Genomic DNA, 13618 nt, shown 5'->3' on the forward strand with positions numbered 1-13618 from the left:
CACACTTAATAGTAGAAATTTAAAGATTGATTAGTATTTTAAGTAATGTATATGTTAAATAAAATTTATATTAAATTGAATGTTAAAATAAATACCTTATTATTTTAAATTATGTTATATTTAAAATTTATAATAAATTAGAATTTTAACACGTACGATATTCAGAGGAAATATTTATTTTATATAATTATAATTAATAACAAAACTTTACATTATAATATAAGGTTATTTTTTGAATACTATTGATGACTATTTTAAAAGATATAGAATTTTATATAGAAAAATTAAAAAAATATTAAAAGAGATGAGAGATTGAAAAAATCTCTAAAATTACTCATTAAAAAAAGTTAACTGAAACGTTTTCGTTAAATAATCACCCTGAAAACATTTTTACTCAAGATATAATTATTTTAATTTAAATATACACTAATACTTTAGTATATACAATATACATTCTAAATATTTGTTATATAATTAAAATTTATAATCGATATATATATATATATATATATAATATTTAAGTATATAAATGATATTATATTTACGATTTGTATAAATAAGTTTTAAAATATAAATTATAAATTTGGATTTATAATAAATAATTTACACCAACACAAAATAATTTAGATTCTGAATTTGATTTTTCTTTAAAATAAAAGTCACAAAACCTCTTTCAAAAATAGTACTTTTTGCTTTTGGAAACCATTTGATAAAAAATTATTTTTGTACAAAAATACTGTATAAAAGTTTATACAACAACAAGCAGGGAGATAAAATGAAGAGAAAAACAAAATGTGAGAAAAAACGAGTGATGTAAAATGAAGGGAACTAATATTATTTCATACAAGTGAAAAAAAGGCATATTGTACCAGCTGTAAAAGTTACAAAACAGTTATAGGATAGAATAAATTTATTTTTGGTAAATAATAATTTTATTTAAATTAATAAATAAATTATTATCTTACATTAAAAAAGAAAGTGTCATTATTATAATAAATAAAGAGTAAAAATGTTTTAAAATTTTTGTACGAAAAATAATGAATCATCTTTGTATATTGTTATAAATTTATTTTTAAGATATTAAAATTATGATATTTAATTGATATATTTAAAATTTTCTTTTAGAATCATTTAAGTGAGAGTAATAAAAGCATTTTTTTTATTGACAAGAACTGATTATTGAAAATTTTCATGAGAACAATTCTTCCATATGTCAATCACGTCATAATGCTCTACTAGTGAAAAGATAAAAACTGATTCTTATTCTAAGAACCCATTAATAAGAAACACTCGGTGTTTGGGTTTCAACGCAAACGTGAATTTTCACGTTTAGTCGAAACAAAAAAATTTTGCTTCCACGTAAAATTCATCTTCAATGTGGAGAAAGAGTGTAAAATCAAGTTTCAAAATCCAATCCAAACATGCACTCATTGAAGATGGCTTGAGCTTTTAATAATAGAATCTCTTTTGGATACTTAATTTTTTTTTTGGACAGCAAAGATAATTATATTTCTTAGGTACAAGGGGTACCTTAAACCCATATACAGTATACTTAACAAACCTACATAAGTACCTTTCCTTCCTAAGGTAGGTTAATAGGTAATTTACCTTTAAACTAGTATAAATTACCAATTAACCAAGGTTTACACTTTAATATTTATGAAGGAAAATTCCCCCGTAGCTTGCTGCAAACCCACATTACCTGTCTTTTGGATACTTAATTACCTTTTTGTGATTCCCTTAATGTCACTTAGGATTTAATTTTTTTTTCTTCTATTTTTTCTAATAAAAAAAACTTAACTTAGGCCCTTAATTTACTTAATGTGAGTTTTACAATGGTTTTTTATTTTTTATTTTTTACAACAACTCAATTCTTACCAGTTCTTATAGAAAAACCAATTCTACATACCACGTCACTCCACTCCAATAATAATAATAATAATCTTGATTGGTTATTTAATTTAAGAACCTAAATAAGCACCAGAGATGGCCTAAGATTTATTTCTACAACTGAGTCAGCAAAGTCAGGTTTATATGGAATACAAATTAGAAAGAAAGAGACCGGGTTTGGCTCATGACAGTAAAATCAGAACAAGCTAGATAACACTGTTTTTTTTTTTTTTTTTTTTTTTCCCTTAATAAAAAAAGGATTTCACCTTAATTAATTAATAATTTACATAATAAAAGAATACCTATATTATCAAAGTAAAATTTAATTCTGATTTTGGGAACAATATAATTATCAACGCTTAAAAAAATTATATATAAACTTTTATCCAACAAAAAAAACAAAAGAAACGATTATTACATTAGCTGAGCAAGAGTTTTCAATACTATTAACAATCAACTAGGTGATGATTAAGCAACACATTATCAACTACTGATTGAAGACTAATCCCTCTTGTAACTCTTGTAATGTTGCTAATTCAAAAAAATTTCGTCAAAAACAACTAAACCTAGATATAAACTCATTGTCTCTCCAAATCATGATCAACTCCATGATCATCATAGCTAGAGGATTGGATATTTCTAATAGATCTTTTCTCACTAAGAATCCTTCTAAATGGACTCAACTGTGAAACAGAACTATTACTTTTTTGTGACTCACCATTACTATCATCATTACTAATTGAATGTATACTTACGCCATTAAAGGAATGAGTAATAGGACCCTCTCGATCCTCTTGTTTGAGTCGAAGTCTTGGCTTGACCTCGGCTCGACACAAAGGACATGTTGAGTGACAATTCAACCACGTGTCAATGCAATCCATGTGAAAAAAATGGTTACAGTTGGGAAGCAATTTGACCTTTTCTCCCCCTCCTAGGGCACATAAGCACACCACGCAGTTCACCGCCGAACAACCATCATCGTTAGCAGTCGAAGCTTCTAGAGTTTTCGCTCTGACGGTGAAAGTTGGCAACGACGCTATGATAGTAGCGTCAAGACCTATATTATACGGTTCAGCGGTGAAGTTAGCGTGGTCAGGAAGCGCAGTGAGGGTGATGGTGAGGCGGTGGCTGGATCGGGTGCACCTGAGGTAGAGGTAGTGGGCGATGAGGAGTAACAAGAGTGTTGCAAAGAAACTTGTGGATATCAACAATAGGTTTTTGGTGTAGTTGGGATCGTTGAAGTATCTAAAAAATTGTTCATCACTGTCATTGTTATCGGTGATAGCAGCCATGATTTAGTTTCAGAGAAAAAGAGAGAAGAATAGTGTTTCTCTGATGAACGTGCATTTGTTTATTCTGTTGCTAGGTTTTTATGACTTGAAAGAGATAAAGCATAAACACTTGTTAGAGATAACTTATTTCTCTAAGTAAGAAAGATAATAATCTTTATGTTTGAAAAGAAACTAATCTTGTATTCTCTACTATCAACTAGGAGATATTCTTGATTAACATAAGAAAAAGATGAGTATGTTGATTTCTTTTTGTCACGAGTAATGATATTCATTCATCCTAATTTAAGGTGAAAATAAAAGAGATAGAAAAAACAATAAATGAAAAGATAAAACAATAAAAGTGCTAGATGTGATAATAGAAAAAATCATTTTAAAGAAACTAAAATAAAAATAAAAAAGAAAGTGCATGTATGCTTATTATTTTCCTTTACTGAATCTTAATTTCTCTATGTTCATATTCCAAATAATTGTTTTTAAGTATTTTTTCCTTAATAAAAATTAAAGTTTAAGGGTCCAATTAATAGTATTATAAAATAGGATAAAATAAAATATGATATATATGAAAATAAAATAGGATAAAAATATGAAAGATAAAATTGAAAAAAATTAATTTAATTATAAAATGAATAATCCAAATTATATTTTTAAAATAAAAAGCAAGATAAAATTAGAGAGATTAAAATTATAAAATTTTAATAATGTTATAAAACATTAAAAAAGAAAAAAAATTAATAAATAATAGAAATAAAAAATTATTTAAATTACAATATAGAAATTCAAAAATTTAAGACAAAAAGACAAAAATATACTTAAAGAATAATTCAAATTAAAATATGGAAATTCAAATATTTTAAGTGAAAAGACAAAAATATACTTAAAAAATTATTAAAATTAAATTATTTAAATATATAATCATATTATTACAAATAAAATTAGAATATATAAAATAAAAATCAGTTAAGGGTATGATTATCTATTATTTTTTAAACAAAATCAGTTACAAGATGACGTATAACTTTATATTAAATGTGAATTTTATAAATTCAACCGTTAAATTAAAAAAATTTTACTCTTAAATCATATATACAAAATGTTATATTTAATCGAAGATGATTTCTTATAAAACAAAATTGAATCTGTTGGAAAATTTATATTTTCGATGAGAAAATTTTTGTAGGAAAAGTTATATTATTGATGAAATATTTCAGACAAATTTATATTTGTCGAAAATGTAAGAACTGGTTTTAAATTTGATATGAAAATATTATGATATTATTATATAAGATTTTAAGTTAGTATTTTATAAATGGTTGATAATTAAAAAATAAAACAAGGATAAATACATTTTTTGAATTTTATATGTTTGATTTAAGATAACTTATAAAATAACTCTTGGTAAAGTTATTCCGCTCAGTAACTCATGGCGTGTGTTGAATTTTATCGATCCAATTAATTGTTAAATTAAAAGTTATTAAATTTTACTAATAATTAATATAAAAAATTAATTAGTTTTGGAATAAATTATTTGTGAATTAATAATATAATTGAAACATTAATTATTTTAAATTATTTAACTAAAATCTTATTGAAAATTTACTATATGATCTTAATATTTTTGTATAATTAATGTCTGGTTTTAAATTTGATATGAGAATATTATATATAATTAGATAAGATTTTAAGTTAGTATTTTATTAATAGTTGATAATTAGAAGAAAAAAAAACAACAAGGATAAATACATTTTTTGAATTTTATTTGTTTGATTTAAGGTAAATAAATATATTAAATTAATTAATAATTTATTTAAAATATTAAAATTTAATTTATAAGTATGTATTAAATAAATATTTATAATTTTTTAAATTATATTATCATTATAAATTATAAAATTAAATAATTTAAATTATAATTTTAAATAAAAATAAGTAGATGTTAATTATAAAAGTAAGTACATATAAATAAATAATAATTAAATATATTATTATTATTAATTATTATTATTTGTAATATAAAATTATTATATATTATTATTATAGTACAAATATGAGATTGTATATTTGAGGATGACTTAAATGAATTAATTTGTACAAGTTATACTGACAACATACATATACATTTCGGTAGCTGACTCATCAGAACTTCACAGTTAAGCGTGCTTGACCTGGAGTAGTACAGGGATGGGTGACCTTCTAGGAAGTTTCCAAAATATTGCACAAGTAAGGATAAAACACGCTAAAAGGGTGAAATTGAATCCTTGAGAGGCTAAATATGAGGGTTGTTACATTAATAAATTTATTAAAATTAAAAAAAAATTATAATTTTCGACGAAAAATCCCTTTCAGGGTAATTTCCCACGGATATATCCGTGGGTAATTACCCACGGATAAATCCGTGGGAAAATCCGTCGGAAAGTTACCCACGGATAAAAATCCGTCGATAAATATTTCAGACGAGCAATTTACCGACGGATTAGTGTCCGTCGGTAATCCGTGAGAAATGCACTATTACCCACGGATTTTTGGCATTTCCCACAGGTTTTGGCCGTTTGTAATAGAAAATTTTCTTGTAGTGAATATGACTATTGTAGCAACGTTCATATTTCTTCATATGTTGCTTCGTCTATCTTCCTAACTGATCTTATAGAGTACTGTTGATGCATTTAATGTGAGCATTAAAGGCTTATCAAAATGCATGTACCTCTTATCTAATCCATACAGTTACTTATCATCATTTCCTTCAACTTTTTAGTGCAATAGAGAGTGTCAGCACAAAGCAGTTGGGACTGGTGCAAAGTAGTCCTTTTCAGTCTCTTTTCTGTGATATATGGGATTATGCCTTTTGGCTTTTCATGGCGTTTGTGTCTTTTTTCTCATTAATGCTCTTCGAGACTTTCAAAGCTCTTCAGACTGTATGTTTTTATCTAATTTCTTTCATCTTATCAATGATATGTATTATCTTTACATTTCGTTTGATATGTTTTATCTTTGAAGAATGCTGACTATTGTTTAAATAAAATTTTCTGTTTGTCAACATTAAAACTTAAGGGATAGACCATTCTTTTAAAGATAAGATTTTTTATTTAATAGGTACTTTTGCATTATTATCACATTAATTGCCATTGGTTTGTTTGATCCCGAAGACTAACTTGTTGGAGTGCCTTTTGCAGGTATCCCCTTTCTCTCACTCGAACAGGTATATCCGAAGACTATCAAATGCATTACAAAGGATATAGGTAAGGATCATAGGGATGAGGACAAAAAAAAAAGGAAGATAAAAGTGACAAAATTATCGATATTCCCTCATGTAGGCACACCTATATTGTAAATTAATAGATGGATTAATGATGTTATGTTGTAAGTTGTATGTTGTATAGTTGTTATGCTACAATTGAAGTTGTGAAGCTGAGGTTGATGTTGGTTTAGTTGTTAAGTTATTTAGTTATTTAAAGTTAAAAGTTGTAAAGTTGTATGTTGTATAAAATGGTAAAGTTGTGGACATGTGGTTGAGATACATGTCTAAGTTGATATGCATATATGTTAAAGGTGGATTAGGTCATATATATATATATATATATAAATATATATATATATATTAAGTTGCTTCCTTCTAAGGTCTATGTGGTTTTGGTATGGAAGTAGCCAAACCATATCTTAGTTGAATGACTTATTGAGTAAAGTATGAAGTTGAGGGTTAAAATCCCTAACCTAATATTGGAAGGTTATGGTATTTGAAGGGTAGTTGATTGACTAATCCCATAGGTGGTTGAGCATGTTGTAATTAAGCTGTGAGCTGTGCTATTGTCGATTTATGATTTTGTTGTTTTAGTTGTATTGTTGTATGTTATTTTTTTTTCCGTAAGCTTACCCTTCTTTTCCTTGTGGTTGGGACTATGATGAACATACTTAGTATGCGAGTAGGACATAATTAGGTGATTAGCTATCGAGATGATGGTTTTTTTGCATGAATTCTGGTGGAGTCATATTTTGGGATTCATAAACTAACTGTATAGAAGACATTTTGTAGTTGACTAGTTGTGATATATATAGTATATGTATTGGATTTTATATGTTGTATATATTCTATACATTTTACTTTATGCATGCTTTCGTTTCTATTTCACGTTAATTTTTTGGTAGTAAGTTTGATGACCTGTCGGATTATTACAAGATTTCACCATGGTAAAATTGACTTTAAAAATATATATATTAATAAGTTAAGATTTTTAAATTGAATTTTATAAAAATAGATATTAATCAATTTTAAAATATTTAATAATTTTAAAAATTAATATTAGATGATATTTAAATATTTTAAAAATATTTTTGAATATTCAAATTTAGAAACAAGAAGAGATAAGATAAAGGATACAAGTGAAATAAGAAAAGAATTGAAGAATTTCAAGTTCTTATTTTTTTTTGGGAGAATTTGAAATTCTACCATTTTAAGGAATTTAACAAATGTTTGGATTAATTTTTTTTTTTTGTAAATTTTCCATTCAAACAAGTATTTCACCTCAAAAAAATTGAAACTCTCCTAACAAATGAATTATTTCATTTAAAATCAAAGTTTGGATAAGAAAATTTAATTTACATCATAAAAAAAAGTCAATTTTTAAATATTTAATAATTTTAAAAAATTATTACACAATATTTAATATTTCTTAAAAAATTTATTTTTATTATTTAATTTTTTTTAAGTTGATGCATTATTATTATTATTATTATTATTATTATTATTATTATTATTCAAATTTCAAGTTTATTTTTTGTACTATCACATGGTTTTCTACCTATTAGGTTAAAGACTTATCTACCTCATGATATTATAACTACCACTGTTTGAAAGATTTTTGGTTAAAACCCTTATTTGGTCCCTTATGATATTTTTTTGTTTCAATTTAGTCTCACTTTAATTTTTAGTTTCAATTTGGTCCCCAATAATTTAAATTATTGCAATTTGTGACTTCAGTCCAAATGATTTAAACAGAGTTAACTGTTGGCCACGTGGATGCCATGTGGATGCACGTAGGTAGACGCCAAATTTCATGAATACACCTGGAACCAAAACGTCCCATTCTGCATGCACATTGTAGACCCCTAAAATTGTCCGGGTCAGAAATAAAGCTAGAAGGCTCTCAAAGACTGAAGGAAGATCAGCCAGAAGGACTCCTGGAAGGCCCTAGGAGGGTTCTCTGTAGGTCTAGAGGTCTTAGGATAGCAAAAATAAGAAAAGTGGGAGGAATGAAGCTCAATACGACCTCCCAGAGGTTCACTACGGCCGTATTGAGTATTTTGAACTGCAATACGGCCGCGGCGAACTCAGTACGCCCGTATTGAAGTCTTTGAACTTCAATACGGCCGTACTGAATTCAATACGGCCGTATTGAAGTTCAAAAACTTCAATACGCCCGTATTGACCCCAGGGGCCGTACTGCGCCTCATTCCTATAAATATGACGTCAATTTGACGTCATTGGACACTTTTACACACAGTTTTGACTCCCTCCTTGAGTATTCTGGGGTTTTTGAGCAGTGTTCTGCCCTAGAAATCTCTCTGGGAGTCGATCCGACGAAGTTCTGGAATTCCGAGCATTTAGCTTGGAGATTCGAACTTAGTCGAAGGGAAATCCTCCGGATTTCCATAGTTAAAATTTTATAGGAGGGAGCGAGCGGTCTTGTAGAGGGAGGGAACGCCAAAACGCTTCCCAATTTCTGTCAAGATATATAAGAAAGCACGCTTCAAAGGTTTATCTCTTTAAAGTCCCTTCTTTTACTGCTTTCTGTGTGTATATATTTAAACTGTCATCATGTAGATAGTTAATTTATAATTGCTTAGAATAAATAGGGGTAATTTAGTAATTTTGCACTATTATTTTTAAATAATCTATCATAGGGAACCCGAAAGGGGCGCTGTGGGGTGCTAACACCTTCCCCACGCGTAACCGACTCCCTTACCCGACTCTGGTTGTCATGGCCGAAGTCGATTTTTGAATCGATTGCCTTAAACTTCTTTTTCCAATGTTTTAAGTAAAACATTGGTGGCGACTCCACGAACCCTTCCTTTTTATGAAAACCACTAATCCATGGAGGGTCCCGCTTGGGATTAATATGGATTGGTGAGCCTTTTAATAAAATTGCTCGTTTGACAAGGTCTCAGTTTGAGAATAAGTCATTCTAGCAATCCATATTTTTAAACAAATAAAAGAGTCCAACCATCCATCGCGAATGCCGAAAGCCCGTTTCGGGCCGGTGGCGACAGATGGCGACTCCGCTGGGGAAGCTTCGAGAGTCAGTCCCATTTAGTGACAGATTGTTTTTAACAAATAATAGTTAAAAATTACTTCGTTACCCCTTGCTTGTATGATAACATGATTTATTATATGGCTTTAAAATAACTGTTGTATGTTTAAATTCCGCAATTGTTTGAAATACAAACTGTACACAAACCTTTGCACACAACAGTTCCCTCTATACCCGGGGGCATGAGTGATTAACCATAGGGAGTGGATGTTAGTACGGCCGGTTGTCGAATGGGTCTATAGGTGCCCGTAGACCGTTGTCGGAAAGCATCACTCAAGGTGATAACCATGAACTCGAGTCCGACAGTGCGTTGGAGCTTTCCATCGGCTTACGACGAGAGGAATTGGGTCCCTATAATGGGGGCACCTTGGGGGCCTCAGACCGGTGAGAACAATTAGATCCACCTTGAATATGCACTTTTCTGCAGGATACCCCTACCTCGTGATTCGCTCGTGACTGTTCGTGGATGAGTGAATTGTTTGTGCATTGTTTATGTGAAATTGTTTGAGCATACATTGCATTTCTTTAAACATACAACATTCCTATTCTTTTAAAATAAAAATAAATAGGAATAAGAATCTTTCATTGCATGGTGTTAACATCTACCTTCATCACATTCATGTAGGTAGTTTCCCTTTTCACCCAAAAAAATACAAAAAACAAAATACCCAAAAAAAGGAAAAAAGGGTTATTTATCCAAACCAAGCAATATCATGCATCATCTTAGGGACATCCTAAAAACATGATAATGCTTAGTTGAATAAACACAATGCATGCATATTCATCGTCATCATCTCATATCATGCATATAGATCATGGAGGGATCTAGGAGTCATTCATTTCATACATCCCTCCTAGTAATTCATTAATAAACATTAATAAAAAGAAAGAAATAATCGATGCGTATGTTCAAGATGGATCGCACGCCATTTGTTATTAAGTGTAAGCCAACAACCGCGCCAAGCGAGCGCACATCAACTCCGTTGTTGGTAATCAAGACGAATAAAGGGGAAGGTCCGACACCGTTAAGGATCATCGCTCCAAGGCCTTTTCCCTACGAATCAAATAAGGCTGTGCCATGGATATACGACATCCACCTTTCTGCCGACAGCGACATCTCTAACATCGCTGGACTTGGGGGCATGACTAGGAGTGGCAGGATCTACACTCCCGATGATCTTCATGATAAAGCTCCCAAGAATAAAGAAAAAGAAGAAAAGAAAACCGAGGAAAAAGAATCCGAGGAGGAGACAGACGAGCTGTTAAAGTTTATCCGACAGAGCGAGTACTCCATCGTGGATCAACTTCATAGGACGCCAGCAAAGATTACGCTGTTGTCGTTGATCCTAAGCTCTGAACCGCATCGGCAAGCTCTGTCGAAAGTCTTGAACGAGGCATATGTGTCGCATACCATCTCCCAAGACAAGTTTGAGGGGATTGTTAGTCACATCACGGCTAGTGATCACCTCACCTTCACCGATGAAGAAATCCCCGCTGGGGGACCGAATCATAACAAGCCCTTGCACATCTCTGTAAAGTGCAAGGAGTATCACATCGCAAAGGTCTTGGTGGATAATGGATCTTCCTTGAACGTAATGCCAAAGAGAACGTTCGACCAAATGACAATCAAGGGAGTCCAAATGCGCCCGAGCAACATGATCGTTCGAGCTTTCGACGGCTCTAAAAGAGAAGTGGTGGGAGAAATCAGTCTTCCAATCCAAATTGGGCCCACTATCTTTAATGTCGAATTCCAAGTAATGGATATTGCTCCTGCATACAGCTGTCTCCTCGGCCGACCTTGGATTCATGATGCGAAAGCTGTACCCTCTACGCTCCACCAGAAAATCAAGTTCATAGTGGGTGACAAACTGGTGACCGTACAAGCTGAAGATGACATACTCATCAGCAAGCCATCCACCATACCTTATGTGGATGCAGTAGAGGAAGCTTTAGAAACCGCCTTCCAAGCATTGGAGATTGCCAATGTTGAGACATTTCCCCGAGAAATGAAGAAGGTAGCCCATATGCTCACCAAGAATGGATACTTGCCGGGACAAGGACTTGGCAAGGACTCCCAAGGAATTCCGGAGCTACCCATCATCAAGGATAATCCGGGGAAACAAGGGTTAGGATACAACCCTGTTAAAGATCAAAGAACGAAGAGGAATCAAGATCCTTCTCGACGTTCTTTAAGCCAGATCTTTAGGAAGGCCGGTTCACAAGCATCAAGGCCGGTCGTCGTCGTCAAGTGTTTTTCTCCTTCCGATAGGGATGTATAGACCTGATGACTATTAGAGATTACTCCTCGGGGACAGCCCGACCCCCGAGCCTCGATAGGGCACATGTTTCCACTATGATTATAATAAAATCATTCATTATTATTTCTTATTGCTTCTTTTCTCGCTTGCAATAAAATTCTAGACCGCGTTATTTAACCCTGTTTGAATAAACATGAATGAGGTTAAAATCGTCTTAAAAAAATAAACCCACATCATTTTGCGTGGAAGTGTGCACGACAACTTGGAGCACCTTTTCTTGGCTTCAATAAGTGCCATCATGGATAAAAAGAAATCCTAAAAAATATAAAAAAAAAACTCGGCAGGAAACCCAAAAAGGGGGCTGCGCAAAATAAGAGCAAAAGACCCGCTAGGAATCCCACAAAAGGGTGACCTAGGCAAAAATTAGGGTTACAAAATAATAAACAAAAAGAAAAAGCCCGCTAAGACACCACAAATGGGTGTTTTAGGCAAAAGTAAGGGCCATCAAAAAGAAAAAGAATAATAATAAATCCATGATGGTACCATCAATCGAATTCAACAAGGGGGCTCAAGAAAAGCTATCCAAGTTGTCAAAGCACAATCATTAATAACAAAGATGTGCTTAACTTCATAAGTGTTTAATCAAACTAACCTAAACACTTGAGCCTACCATTGGCCAGCCATTCTTTCAAAATCCATTTTTCGAAAATAAAATAATCCCCTCTAAAACACAAACTTTTGAAAACATATATCCTTTCCTTCTCTTCTCCCTTGTCCCAAAGATTTTTGAATAATCTAAGTGGAAACATGGAGATATAGTGGTCAATAGGAGGGTTGACACTGTCGCCACCGGCCCAAACGGGCCTCGGCGGTCGCGAAGACGGTCGAGCTCGCTTTTATTTTAGTTTTGAAAATGTATTGGATTATTAGAACGACTTGTTCTCAAACTGAGACCTTGTCGATCTTATCCAATTTATTTATTAAAAGTCTCACCAATCCATATTAATCCCAAGCGGGACCCTCCATGGATTAGTGGTTTTCGAAAAAGGAGGGTTCGTGGAGTCGCCACCAATGTTTTACTCAAAACATTGGAAAAAGGGATAAGGCAATTGATTTTATAAATCAACTTTGGCCATTACAACCAGAGTCGGGTAAGGGAGTCGGTTACACGTGGGGAAGGTGTTAGCACCCCACAGCGCCCCTTTCGGGTTCCCTATGACAGATTATTTCTAAAATAATAGCGTAAAATTACTAAATTACCCCTATTTATTATAAGCGATTATAAATTAACTATCTACATGATGACAGTTTAAATATGCACACAGAAAGCAGTAAAAAGAAGGATTTAAGAAGAAACCTCTTGAAGCGTGCTTTTATATATTGAGTAAAACTGGAAAGCTTTTTGGCGTTCCCTCGCTCTACAAGCTCGCTCGCTCTCTCCTATAAAATTTTGACTATGGAAATCCGGAGGATTTCCCTTCGACTAGGTTCGAATCTCCAAGCTAAGTGCTCGGAATTCCAGAACTTCGTCGGATCGACTCCCAGAGAGATTTCTAGGGCAGAACACTGCTCAAAAACCCCAGAATACTCAAGGAGGGAGTCAAAACTGAGTGTGAAAGTGTGAAATGACGTCCAATTGACGTCATATTTATAGGGAACAGGCCCAATACGGGCCCTGGAGCCAATACGGCCGTATTGAAATTTTTGAACTTCAATACGGCCGTATTGAGTACAATACGGCCGTATTGAAATTCAGAAATTTCAATACGGCCGTATTGAGTTCACTGCGGCTGTATTGAAGCTTCAATACGGCCGTATTGATTTCAGTACGGCCGTATTGAAGTTTCAGAAACTTCAATACGCCGTATTGAGTTCACTG

General features: G+C 31.9%; 1 protein-coding gene across 1 annotated transcript; it reads right to left on the reverse strand.

The window, feature by feature from the left end:
- Positions 1-2468: 2468 nt before the first annotated feature.
- On the reverse strand, positions 2469-3182 carry LOC109799249 (RING-H2 finger protein ATL40). Its single transcript, XM_020359800.1, has one exon. It carries the CDS (start codon positions 3180-3182, stop codon positions 2469-2471), a length of 714 nt encoding a protein of 237 aa, XP_020215389.1.
- Between the last annotated feature and the right edge of the window lie 10436 nt (positions 3183-13618).

The sequence above is a fragment of the Cajanus cajan genome, chromosome 8 (assembly GCF_000230855.2).
Source record: "Cajanus cajan strain Asha chromosome 8, NIPB_CcT2T_4, whole genome shotgun sequence".
Lineage (NCBI taxonomy): Eukaryota > Viridiplantae > Streptophyta > Magnoliopsida > Fabales > Fabaceae > Cajanus > Cajanus cajan.